Source organism: Aphelocoma coerulescens, chromosome 2 (genome assembly GCF_041296385.1).
Source record: "Aphelocoma coerulescens isolate FSJ_1873_10779 chromosome 2, UR_Acoe_1.0, whole genome shotgun sequence".
Classification (NCBI taxonomy): domain Eukaryota; kingdom Metazoa; phylum Chordata; class Aves; order Passeriformes; family Corvidae; genus Aphelocoma; species Aphelocoma coerulescens.
Window position 1 is genome coordinate 163,210,131 of NC_091015.1, and position 13,610 is coordinate 163,223,740.

Sequence of the window (13,610 nt, forward strand, 5' to 3'; positions counted from 1 at the left end):
TCTTCTGGTGTGAGACAAGAGATGTCTGCATTTGGAGTCAAGTTCTTACTCATTTGTGTTTATGGATATGAGGATGCTAAATCCCCAGTGAAGAACAACTTTGTCATCTTGTGTACATCCGGATGCACACATGAACTCATCGAGCCCTGGACTGAATCTAAAAAGCTGTAATTAAAGACAATCCACTAGTTAGCAATTTTCAAACAAGCCAGATACTCATTTGTTAATTTAATTTTAATTTAATTAATGGCTGAACATTGAGAAGTGCAAGAACACCACTGTTCCTTAGATAAATCCTAACAAATGACACCCAGGAAACCTGCAGTCATTGGTAACCCTGTGAGGACCATGAAAGCCATGATACAGTCACAGTATGAAACATGACTGACCCAGTTTGCTTTAACTCATAGAATTCAGCACGGTAAAAGCAAATATATGGAGATACACCTCAGAAAGTCAAATTTTTCAATCCATTACCCAGCAATATGACTTATCATTTCAAGGCAATTTCCTGTATTAATTGGGACATTTATATTTAGATAAACAGAGCAGTGATTACCAAACACTGACTGATTGGTCCAGGATCATGGACCAATGATCCTGGTATTGCAAGAGTGCAAGGGCTCAGATGTCCTCTAGCAATTACAGCCAGAAATAGCATTTGTTTCCTCTTAAACATATTCCACTAACAAATTCAGTGCGTATCTGGAAGTGTCTGAGCAGAATTACAGTCAGAGCACTCCCAAATCCCTCTCATGTCTAGAGGAGCTGTACATGACAAGTTCTGAAGTGATCAAAGCCCAGCAACAGGAAAATCCAAATTCTCCAGGGCAGACTCCCAAATACACCTTGTGACCAGCTGATACTCAGGAGGTGAGGGTAGAGCTGGATGAGGTCCAACCAACCAAATATTTGTGGGAAATTACGGGGAGGATGGACCTCTTGGAATGCCGTGGTGCCGTCTGGCTAGCACGCTGTCCCAGCACCAGGCAATCTTCTGCCTGCTCCAAGCAGGGAGGACGGAAACTGATCGTGGCCCAGGAGGGCAGGAGAAGCTTCGGGTCGGGTTTGCCTTGCCCATTGATGGCACAGGTGCGTGAAGGAGGCAGGAAAGAAGTGGAGGGACTTCTTCATGAGGGGAGAGGGTTTATTGGAGAGAAAAATCCACAGAGAAAGCCAAAGAAACGTGGCTTGCAGGGGGTCTTGTACCCTCACCATATGGGCATGGAAAACACACAGTAACCAATGGAACATCAGCCAGGGGGTGTTACCAAGGCGGGGAGAAGGAATTACAGCAAATGGGAGAAGGGGTAGGCAGGGAGGAGTAACAAGGACCAATTAACTACCAAAATGCATAGAATTCTCTGGAAAAACAACCTAATATGAGAAATAAGGGGAGCGGAGGGCTGCAGCCAATGATAAGGCACGGATTTATATATTTTTCACAGCCTTTTGAATGCTCAAGGCTTTTGGGCTGTGGAAGCATCAAACCAATTGACCTTTTGGGCCACTTGATCCGGCTGGCCCTAGGGTTGGTCATGGTTCACCACAACATTGGAACACAGCAGTTTAAGCAATCTGATTTTGCATTTTGCTGTCAGAGTGTCACTCTGTCACTGATGTGGGCATGTATGCCACACTCATCCCTTCCAACGGGGGTTATACAGCAGCAAGGTTATATCTTTTCAGGAGACCAGAGCTGCTGGGTCAGCATGGATCTCCACTTATCCACAGCCAGTGTGCCAGGATGATGCAAAAAATTCAGGAGTGACAGCCAGTGACACCAGTCAATCCTACAGCACTTTTACACTTTTAGCACTCTGTTTCAACTAAAACTGAATGAATTAGGAGCCCTCATAACAGACATGTGACACATGAGCCACAAATGGCAGCCTCTGGACTCGTCTGGAATCTGCATGTTCAGAAGGCAAAATGTCCCCCAGGCTCTCAGCACAGCCGAGCACAGACAATGCATTCCCCGGGTGGCAATGCCTGATTTTCCACCTTGTCACAGGTTGCAGCAGGACCTGGTACTTACAGGGGGTCCAGCCAGGCCGATTCCTGGCACTCCTCTGTCTCCTGGCTGTCCAGGGAGGCCAGGAGCTCCCCTCTCACCCTGAAACAAAGGAAGGAGATAAAGGTTTTTTAGATTGTTTATCTGGGGAAGACAGGATTAGGGAAGTTTTATTGCATCTTACTGTTCTCCTTTCCTTTACCAACATAGGCCTACTCACAGAAGTGTATGAAATTATTTTGGTAAAAAATAAGTCAACACTTTTACCACTCTCTTTAGCACTGTACTAGAAAAGGAAAGGCTTCCCTTGTAAAAACCAGAATTTTCAAAGTAAAGCCTGAATAGCACAGAAAACAGCTTGACACTGTTCAATGTACACTGCAAACAGAGGGCTAAGAAAGAATTCAGCTGTAATACTTTAATTTAACATCTGTTTTCTAGTTATAGGGAGAAATCAATAAGATTTTTATGCATTGCATTGCAGTTGTGAGATTTGGTCTCACGTTGGCAGTAGATTTATAACGATGAATCTTATTTATGCTATTTATTATGACATTATTTCTAGCTATATAGAAGTGTGATAGAAAAATTGTTACCTGTGGATCCTGCCCACTCAAATTTAAATCTGCAGTAACTCCTATTTTTCCCCTTTCTTGCTTTCTTCTTAAGCTAATCTTATACTACAAAGAAATAATACTGCAAGGCCAGTGAGAAAAAACGCATTCTGATTAGTTCAAACAATCCACACATCCCTTATCTGTTACTTTATTCAAAAAGACAATTTCAATACAAAAATTTCAATAGTATTTTCCCACACACAATTAAGACTTTTGCCATCTTCTGTTGATATTGAATAGAATACTTAATGAGATTTCTGACTTTTATATTAATTCTCGGTCTATTAGTGTGTGTCTGTGTGGGTGTAGGTCTGTGTGCTGAACTGTCAAAGATACATAGAAAAGACTACAATGCATTTGTACAAAACACATCCAAAAAAAAAAAAAATCAGCAGTTTGGTTATTTGAGAGGTAGATGGATGGAGTCTCATACTGCTATAATCCTGCTTCTATCATTTACAGAATCTGTTTCAACATCTGATTCTTATTCCAGTCCAGATCAGAATATGGTCATTTTGAAGAGGAGAATTTCTGAAATGCCTGATTGAGGGTTCAAGCACAATCCAGATCCTCCCAGAATCAACGATTTTTGCTGTTTTATTCCTTTCTTTTCTGTGTGCTTATAAGGGAATGAACACTAGTTTCACCAGAAGTAGTTAGTGTCATCAACCTCTTCAACTAGCTAGTCTTTGCGTCAATACAGGAGGGGAAACCAGGACTACCTGGTTCCACTGGAAAATAATTTTCATCCTCCTTGGAGGGAGGTGAAGGGAATGAGTGCTAGGGAAAGGTTCTCTTTGAGAGCTGACAGGTGGTCCTGAGAGCAGATCATCCCTGAGACCTGCAGTGTCTCCCTGGCTGTGTGGATTAAAGGGTCTCGGTCCCAGTTTCCCTGAAAAATTGTGCACTTGGACCTCCATCTATGTTGAATTATTATAGTGCTGGAAGGAATTTTAAATGTGGAAAATGAACACAGATAATTCATATCTGAGTATTTACATCCACAGAGATACTGGCATAATTAAAAAAGGAACCTCCTAGAAGACTAGAAGTGCATTTTTGAGTTACAGCTCCACAAACTCTCTTTTCCAGTGGGAAACAGACCATGTTTGCACCATGTTCTTTTCTCCAGTTCAAGCAATTAAGAGGAGCAATCCACAATGAAGCCCATGCTCACCTTATGTCCAAAGGGTCCTGGCAAGCCTGGTGGTCCTCTTTCCCCCTTAAAGTGACAGAAGCAAAACAAGAAAACAGTCACCATCCAGCCAAACAGAGCCCGGACTTTGCTACAGTCAAGGCAGAAATTATCCCACCACGCCCTCCTGAGCTCACACTATCCTGGCAATATTTTACTGATAACATGCAACCAAATTAAACAATCTGCTAATTGGGCAAGAATTAAGTGCTTTAAGGGAACTTCCATCAAGCTAATAATTTTTGTACTAGTCACAGGGACAATGGCTGCTCCTTGTGGAGGTCTCTTGTTTTCAATGTAAATTTCAGAAATACAGCTTCAGTTCTGACTTTTTTTTTTATGCAGAGATGGGATCAGGAGCATTTTGTACAGGCAGGCCTTTCATGGATTCAGGTAAATCCACACTCTCCTGCAGAAGTCATACTTGTCTGTCTCATCTTGAACAAGCCAAGCACAAAGCCTGCCAGCAGTACTTACCCTTTCTCCATCTTTACCCTTCCCAGGCAAACCTGGCTCTCCAGCACGCCCTGGCTCACCAGGTGGCCCAGGTAAACCCACTTTTCCTTCTTTTCCAGGATCACCCTATAGAAAACAATCCATCAGAACTCATTAGAATACTATAGACTATCCCCATCTCGGATCTTTCACTAGGACTGAAAGACATGGATTTTTTCCTACCTTTCTCATCTGGATTTCTTTTGGTATCATAGGAAACTCTCTTTTATGGGATGTCTTTTCCTTCAGTAAACTCAAGGCACTTGTAATTTCCATTAAGGAAAGTAAAAGGAGACTTCAGAATGTTTTTGGAACCAGCTAAATGTGGCAGTGTGCTCTCCCCATGGAGCACACCCCAACCTGATCTTGTAAAAATTGGTTATCCCTGCTGTGACACTGAGAAATGTTGGAATGTGCCCTGATCCCAAGGTGATCTTTGCTTCCTGTGATCCTGCCCAATTGACACCTGCCAGCAGCAGTAGTAGTGGATGCGTCTGGTTGTGATGGCTGCATCTGATTCACAGTGGGTTCAGGGGAGGCAGGTAACAGGCAAGGGCTGGCTTGGGCAGTGTGCCCACCTAACCACAGTTAATGTCTTCACAAATTTGGGAAAAATGAACATTTGTAGTCAGTATGAAAATATGAGACAACCATCTTACCCCATAAACAGTGGGCAGCCCAGGGCCTGCAGTGGGCTGCATGGCCAGATCTCCCCTTGGCATGGATGCCTCTCAAGGTTACCCCTCAAATTACCACCTTATCACTTCAGATACTCAGCAAACAGAATGGGAATAAGTGAATTGAAACTTTGAAACCTTAGCTAAGTTATATAGGGGATTGGTTGTGCACACATAATGCTTTAGACAAAATAGCGATCACGTTGGGGACTAAGTCTGGATGAAGCCACACCTAAACTCCTCTCTGAGAAGGAGTTTAAAACAGAAAGGGATTCTTTCTGAACCTCATGACTCAATGGGAAGGATCTCCCTGACCGTTTTGTCTGACCCTGTCCTCAATGCAGTACATAATCAAGTGTACCTTGCATTGAATCTTGCTAAACCATTGTGGCATTTACCATTGAACTTTGTTAACTTGGTGTCTTATATCAATGAAATATACTGTTGCTTCTTTCTTGTGAGTGAAGTGCATCACTCTTTCTGCAACACCGAATGAGAGAGCCCTTGGTCCTCACAGGACCTTGAGGTAGAACTCAGTAATTTGGAAGAAGATTTTAATGAAGGAGCTAGGATTTTTAAGCCTTTTAAGCCCCAAATACATGGATACAGGGGGCCAAGTTTCTGATTAATCATTCCTACTCCAGCAAACAAAGATCAGGACTCCAGCATGCTAAGCACTCTGGGGTGCATGAATCCAAATCCCAACCCCCTGGTCTTAGAAAGCTCATGAAACGGGACAGAAAGCCAATTTTTCTTCCAGCTCTGGATTTACAGAGATGAATAGGAGTTTCTTAAGAGACCAAATGTCCACTCTTGTCTGATAATGAGGGCAGCAGAAGACCATAATTGTGTAGCACTGACTTCACTATATCCAGTCATATCTCAGTGGTTTATTAGGTAAATTATAAAGTTGCAACTGGGTGAAAACCTGACAGCACATGTAATAGAGGAATTCAGACAAGATTATGTCATGAACCCATGTGTCTTTACTATCCATGAACCTTTGAAATAATTTCCCAGTTCAGACTGCATCTGTTCCTATTACCTAAAATACTTAAAAAAAAAAAAAAAGAAATCCATCAAAGAACCAACTCACCCTTTCCCCCTTTTCTCCTGCCTTTCCTGGGAGTCCAGGGCCTCCAGGCACACCCTGGAGAGAAAAGAAATTTAAAGCTTAAAAGTTTTTTTGTAGGCAGTATTGGATCCTAAACAAAGGGGCAGACCTGTGGGTTCAGTACAGTTTATCTCAAGGATCAGTATCAGCTCTACATCTCCCAATACAGAAAACCTGTAATCCAGAGAACACCACAGAAGAGCTGTGTAACAGGTCCTTAAAGGAGGAATTTCTCTTTCAATATAAAAAAAGAGCTGAACAGAAAATGCAGAAACTGAGCTAGTACCAGATTTGTGCATGCTACCAGTAACTATTTTTTTCATTTTTTTGAAATCCTCAGCAGTTCCTAATATGCTACCAACAACCCCCCAATCACCACCTCTGTATCAGAGAAGCCAAAAGCCTCCCAACACTGGGAAATGTTCATTTCTTCCTCTATTTCAGTTTTCAATCCTTTTAACGTCTTGGCAGGTCTCAAAAGACTCCGTGTCAAAATATAGATGATTTAGAGCTATAAATTAAATACTGTAACTTTCTAACCCACCAAAACACATTTTAGAATGGTACTCCATTTTAAGATGTGAAGTCATGTCTTGGCACCATTAAGATTGGATTGACCTCAGAATGGATGTGATAATTATTTTCCTTTCTGCACCAGTAAAAATTATTTCCAACTATATTAGCTTTTATAGGTAATATATTGGTATTACTGGTATAGAAGTTAATGGAATATGAAATTGAAAAGTTCTTCATTTTCAAGATCACCTTTCAGTTTGAAATGAAATCACCACATTAATACAATTAAACCAAATGTATCTTAACAATTAGTAGAAAGGCAATTTAGGTTTTCTTAGATTGCCCAGGTAGTAAACTCTGGTTCTAAGAGTGCTGTGTTCTAAACCACTGTGCCTGAATACATCATATCCTGAGGTCTAAATGCTGGTGGTGGTGGCCGATTGACCTGTGGTACGAGAGACAGAGAGAGCTCTTGGTAAGACAGTCTGTGGTGCCAAAGACTTATCGGTTATGGTGAGGGAAAGAAGCCTCTCCCGGGATGCCGTGTTTGGTTATGGTGATGTACCCCAGTTCAGCTTCCCCGGTTGGCTCCTGGGGTTAGCCACACCCCTGTACTTAAGCCTGAGCTGTCACGTGCTCGGGGTCATTTGCCTCTAGAACCCTTCACAAGTTGTAGCAATAAACTGCTTTCTGTGGAACTCTATGCAATGACCCTTCTCAGCTCCTTGCTGTTGGGGTTAATATTACTGAAGCCATCCCTGCGTCTGTGCGTTCGTGCACCTGAGCCACAGAGCTGCAGGGAACTAAGTAATACTGGTTTTCACCTACTCCAGTCTAAGCCCAGAGAAACCCCAGGAACTAGAAAGAAAATTACCCTAGTGGAGCTGGGAGTAGAGTTAGTCCAAAGATGTTTTTACCAAATATGAAGTGTTTTATCATGCACAACTTAATAGTGGTGATGAACCCCCCAGTGAGGGGGACACTGCATTGATTTCAAGGCTCTTTAGGCTCAAATGCCTACACGCTTTCATAATAAAAGTGGCAGTTTACCACACTATTTTTGTATCAAGAAGTCATGTTTACAAAAGGAGAGGACAAATGAAAACAAGGCAAAGAAAACAAAACCAAAGAGACAATAAACATGGAATTTTTTCTTTTGAAGAGTTGGCAGCAAAAATTGCTTTTGACAATTTGGTGAGGAATGAAGCAGCTCTGTTCTTCCCCTTGATAAAATGAGTATGTTAAGGTATTTCATGGATACACCATTCCCAGGTGCCTCCAGATCTTTCAATTCAGCCATAAGAAACAAGTGTAATGAAACACAGCCTTCTGAACTTCATAGTAATCCCCGTGGAAGGGAAAACTAAACACATTAAATAAAGAAATCAGGCCACAGATGGGAAAACAAATACACTGGTGCAGACTTACCACATTTCCTGGCAAGCCTCTTGGACCTGGGGGCCCTGCTGGTCCACTCAAACCCTGTTTTAAGAAAATGAAGTGTGTATGTGTGTGTGCATATATAAATCACAACTTGTATCACCATAGGAACAAGATGTGCCAAGTGAGATTGGATTTCATGTCAGACAAGGTGTTGTACAACAAGAAAGCAAAGAACAGCATGTTTGTTTGAAACTTTTTAATGTAAAGAATAATGAAACAATACAAAATGGGGGAAGGATCTCTCTGGGAGCGTAAACCTACCTTCTATCAAAATAAATACTAAATCTAGCTCAGATACAGGAAGAAAAGTCTGGGCCAGAAACATAAAAAGAACAAAGGAAAGTATGTTGATTTATCATAAAAAAAAATCTAGGTCAACAAAATATGCTTTGTTGACAATTCTACCTTTCTCTGCTGTGGGGAACAAAACCTGAAAACATTCATTTGCACTAAACAGGTGAAATAGCCTAAACCATCTGGAGTGCATAGTTTTGAATTGCAGGTCTTTTTCCATTTGCAAGTCAAAGCTTTATAGCATGAAAAAACCCATGTGTGCCCCCAAAATTCCATGGGAGACATTAGAGGACATATATTTGGGGATTTATGTCCCCATATAGATGTGTGTTTGGGGTTACCAGGCTATATTTAGATGTTTCATAGAATCATAGATTTCAGTTGGAAGGGACCTCAAACATCATCTGGTTCCAAACTGTCATAAACAGGGACACGTTCCAATAGACCAGCTTGCTCTGGGCAACCTGTGCCAGTGCTTCACCCCCTTCACAGGAAATAATTTCTTCTTCATATTAATCTAAACCTACTTTCAGTTTGAAGCCATTCCCCCTTGTCCTATCACTCCATGCCCTTTACAACATCCCTCCCCAGCTCTCTTGTAGTTCCTTCTTAGGCACTGGAAGGGGCTCTAAGGTCTCCCTGGAGCCTTCTCTTCTCCAGGCTGAACAATCCCAACCCTCTTAGCCTTGGCTCATAACAGAGGCTTAAAGGTTTCCTCATTTCTGTGTTATTTAGTCAGTGGTCTTTGAGGCAATAGAAACAATTGGAGAAGCAGCAGTCTGTGAAAGGATGTCAAAAAATGAGAAGGTGCCTGCAAATACCTGCATTTCCATATCATTAACATCCTCTGAGCCACCAAGTTACACAAAGAAATAAAACCAAGGAATGGGTTTTGGTGGAAGTGGGATGGTTTTTACCTTCTTTTTTTTTTTTTTTCCCCAAAATACTAAGGAGTACTTCAACCAAGAGGGAGAGACACCTGAAAACAGGCAGTTCAGGGTTTAGGGTCAAAGCACTCCTCAGGGACAATGTCTAAGCACAAGCCCAAGAAGGAAAACCCTGAATGCAAAGGCGGAAGAAGAAATTTCAGTGGTCTAGGATGCACCATTTGGATTTTCTATTTCCTCCTTCTCCTAATTGCAGCCATCCCCTGTCTCTCAATCATTATTTCAAACAGTTCTTCAGTGTTTCTTCCTTCTTTGCTTGCAAAGAAAGTCTGTGGCCTTTTATTCAGCCACAAAGGGCTTACATGCTCTCACAATAATAAAATTGGACTGGAATCCTTTGTGTTCCTAAGCACACAGCCTGACAAGAGGAGCACTCCCTACAACAAATGCCTCAAAAAGATGTGTGGGATGAGTCTTCTGGATGAGCCACTATTAAAAAAAAATAGAATTGGCAGTGAAGCCTAAAGGTAACCATGATCAAAAAACAATTCCCTGCTGCTGAGCAGGGAGCTCTCTGCTCCAGCTGGCTGCCAGAGCTGGGCTGACATTGCAGTGCAGTCACACTCACCCAGAAAAGGGTGTTTTGTTAGGCAGGGAGAGATCTGAGCAGGAAAAGATGCACAATCTCGAGCTGGGATGAATGGATTGATGAGCTAGCTGAATGGGGCATTGATCTGTTTGGTGCAGATGGTCCTGTTTGCCCACAAGCAGCCACTCTTTCAGCTGTGGATTAGGATGTGCCCTGTGCCCAAGGAGCCTGGGACTGCAGATCCACAAGATGTTGCTGTCAGTGTCCTTTCAAGTGTGTTACTGTCAGGGAAAAATGCTGCAAGGGAAGCAGTTACTTACAGTCTCTCCAGGAGCTCCAGCCTCTCCTTGAGCTCCTTTCTCCCCCTTTGCACCCTGTGCAGAAAGGAGAGATACCAGCTGGTTAGACATGGGAGGAGACCTCCTGCCAGACAAAAAATCTTCAAGATGCCTGAATGTGTACTAGGCAATGGTTTTTGTTAACCAGTCCACAGAGGAGTTAATGGCTGAGGAAATAGCTCCCCGTTCTCTATGCACCAAGAAAAGAAACTAACAAAATAAAGCCGTGGGACTTAAAAAGAATTACTAATGACTGATCAGCTCAGAAGCTGTTTCTCAGCACAGGATGCTGAAACTTGCAGGTATTCATCTGGGTGTGCCTCCTTCATATCCTCAGGCCTACCAACTACTTCATTTCCAGCTGAACTTTGATGGTCTTCCTTCACAGAGGAAGATTTGCCTACAGTTCTGAACTTTTTTCCAAGACCTGTGGTTTGGTAGCAGAACAAGAGGCCCTCTTGAAAGGCCATGAAGTTGGAAGAAGTCCCTCAGACAATACTGACCATGATACAAAGATACTGTATTTCTGAGCTTATTTCCCTTCTGTTGTCCTGATGTGGAACAGATGTAAATATCTCTACAGAAGTCCCTGAACTTACAACAGTGAGAAAAAAGAAATGAGTGCTGGTACATAAGGGAAGAATTATTTACAGTGATATAGACCTTGAGGGCACTCCACTCTAGTCATGTCAAAGACTGTCTTCAAAGGCTCTCTTACCTGTAGTCCTGCAGGTCCTGGCACACCTTGTTCACCTGGGACCCCAGGTAATCCCTGCAAAACAGAGGGAGAGGTAAAAGAGCTCCTTCCACTGAGAGAAGGAAGTGTGGTTTTTACAGAGGCTGCCACTGCACAGGGTTCTGTCTCTTTTGGGAGCCCCATCCAGAACAGGAGGGTCCAGAATACAAATGCAGTAGCCAAATGCACAATTTAGCTGGGCCACATCACTTCAAAATCCCTTTATAAATCCTGCACATAAATGACTGTCAGCCAAGCTCTGCCTACCAAATCCCATAGTCCTCTTTTCAGCTACTGAAGCCCAGAACTATAGATTAGGTGCTTAAACTCCTGTAGTCATGTAGCTTCCTCTACAGGCAGTACAAAGACAAGCACCACCGTGGCTATTTCTGATGAGTGAAGCATCCCAGCTATGGAAGGAGCATGTACAACCCTCTCCCTCCAAAACTGACCTCTCTCATGTCCTCTCCTTGCTAAAGTTCAAAGCCAATTGAAGAAACACTTGGCTGTACTTACAGGTTCTCCACTCATTCCTTGATCTCCTTTGTCCCCTTTTGGTCCAGGTTCACCCTGATATAAAACAATAAAACAGAGAAATAAAAGCTATTTCCAGGGCTGGAACTCACACTAGTCCTGCTTAGTAAAGGGCTCTTTCAACCAGTTATCCATTACACAAAGTAGCTTCTCCAAAGGACTTTGAGGTCAATGCATCAAAACTGATATCCCACACTGAAACAGGGAGATCACTGTCTAGACTTCTTGGTCTGTTCTGATACTAACTGAAAAAATATTCAGTTAAAAGGGAGAACATTTTGCCCTCATGGAGAAGAGTAACTAAAGAATGTACTCAAAATTTGATCAATTAATCTCTAACGTTTTAAAAGGCCACATGATGTGATCAATAGCAAAAGCACCAGTGCCACTGCACTACCTCTCTGTAGGACCCCAGCCCTAATGTCATCCTACAGTGATCCCACATAAAGACAGTTCCCTATTCCACCTACAAAAGAGAAGTGTTCAGTGCTCATCTGGAGCATTTCCAGAGGTGTGCACTACGCAGCTATTCCTGATCTCTAGTTCTACTAACATCTCCATACATTCATGCAGCTTCCTCTCCCTCCTGCAATATCAGTACCTTTTTTCATGCACCACCATCACTGCCTAATAGGATTAATTTATTCCTGTTCTTCCTCCTTACAGTAAATTGAATATGCATTCAGACAGAAGTTCATCAGCTTTGTCCTGTGGTCTAGAGCAATAATCAATAAATCCATATTTCTGCTTTTTATAAATTGAAAAGGAAAGCACACAATTATGGAACTAGCTGGAATAAACCAGGCACTACACGAATACTCACATTTGTATATTGTTATGAACATATGTATTCAGGCAACAGCAATCATTACTTATTCATTATTTATCATACCAAGTGTTTCAATTATGCAATCAAGGAAGAGTAAGAACATCAGTGATTTAAGCTACACACACAAGCAAGGCATAGTGATCAGCCAAAATGCAGAGCCAGATAAATCAGTTTGAATTTTATTTACGTCAGCTATTTGCCAATCATTTCTGCATCACCTGGGAATTCACAGCCCATTTTCAAATGATTTTCTAACAGACAAAATAAATGTAGCTGCATAAATATTACTTATGCTTGTGTTTATTATGCATTATGAATAAATATTATCATTGGTGATAAATAATGGGAGAAATTTTAGTCCTCAAGTAACATCCCATTAGATCGACTTTTAACCAGGCAGTCCCTGATGCCATCTAGTGTCCTTCAGAAAGACATCAGGATCACCTAAAGTAGCTTGAGCAAAGAGTCTAAAGCTGCAAATCTGTATGTTTGTGTGTGGAAGTTGTTTTGTATAATGACATTTCAAGTTCTAAAACTCTTTTGAGAGAGCACAACAACAAGGCACAGACATAGGTCAGTACATTTGTAGGCAGGGATAGTGCTACTGAGTGGGAATAAGGATGTATATTACCAGGGAAAACAAAACTGCAAAGGGAAGAAGTAACAACAGGTAAAGAGGGGACATTTTTAATATTCTCCTTTGTCCCACTTTTTCCTTGATACTTGACTTGCACAGTAGTGCAAAATCTAACAGCCACAGACATGGGCAAAGGAAGTATTTCTTCACAGATTCATACAATGGCTTGGAGAGGAAGAGACCTTAAAATCATCTATTTCCAACCTCTCTGCCACTGGAAAGGATGCCACCCACTCAATCAAGTTGCTCAAAGCCCCATCCAACCTGGCCTTGAACACTTCCAGACATGGGGCACCCACAGCTTCTCTGGGCAACCTGTTCAGTGTCTCAGCACCCTCACAGTAAAGAACTACTTCCAAATACCTAATCTAAACCTGCCCTCTGACTGTTTAAAGCCTCTTTGTGGCCTCCTCTGGATTTGCTCCAAGAGGTCCAAGATGTCCTTGTTTTGGGGGCTCCAGAGCTGGATGCAGCATTCCAGGAGGGGTCTCACCAGAGCAGAGGGGTATAATCACCTCCCTCGACCTGCTGGCCATTGCTGCAGCCCAGGACACAACTGGCTTTTGTTAACCCAACCCTCCAGCCAATCTGCCTGTGAGTCCTTTCAAGTTTGCCAAATTCATGTCTCTCTGCTGAGGCTGTTAACACTCTGCCTGCTAGGGCTGCCCACTGGCAGCTGCTCTTAATCCACTGCC

General features: G+C 42.4%; 1 protein-coding gene across 1 annotated transcript in view; it reads right to left on the reverse strand.

Annotated features, from left to right (window-relative positions):
* Positions 1–13,610, reverse strand: part of COL22A1 (collagen type XXII alpha 1 chain) — a 200,630-nt gene that overhangs the window by 48,041 nt on the left and 138,979 nt on the right. The window contains exons 33-40 of the mRNA XM_069005532.1: positions 11,432–11,485; positions 10,898–10,951; positions 10,162–10,215; positions 8,057–8,110; positions 6,095–6,148; positions 4,304–4,408; positions 3,809–3,853; positions 2,039–2,116 (exon numbers count right to left, since the gene is read on the reverse strand). Coding sequence (XP_068861633.1) covers positions 2,039–2,116; positions 3,809–3,853; positions 4,304–4,408; positions 6,095–6,148; positions 8,057–8,110; positions 10,162–10,215; positions 10,898–10,951; positions 11,432–11,485 — 498 coding nt within the window. The remainder of the gene's footprint in view (positions 1–2,038; positions 2,117–3,808; positions 3,854–4,303; positions 4,409–6,094; positions 6,149–8,056; positions 8,111–10,161; positions 10,216–10,897; positions 10,952–11,431; positions 11,486–13,610) is intronic.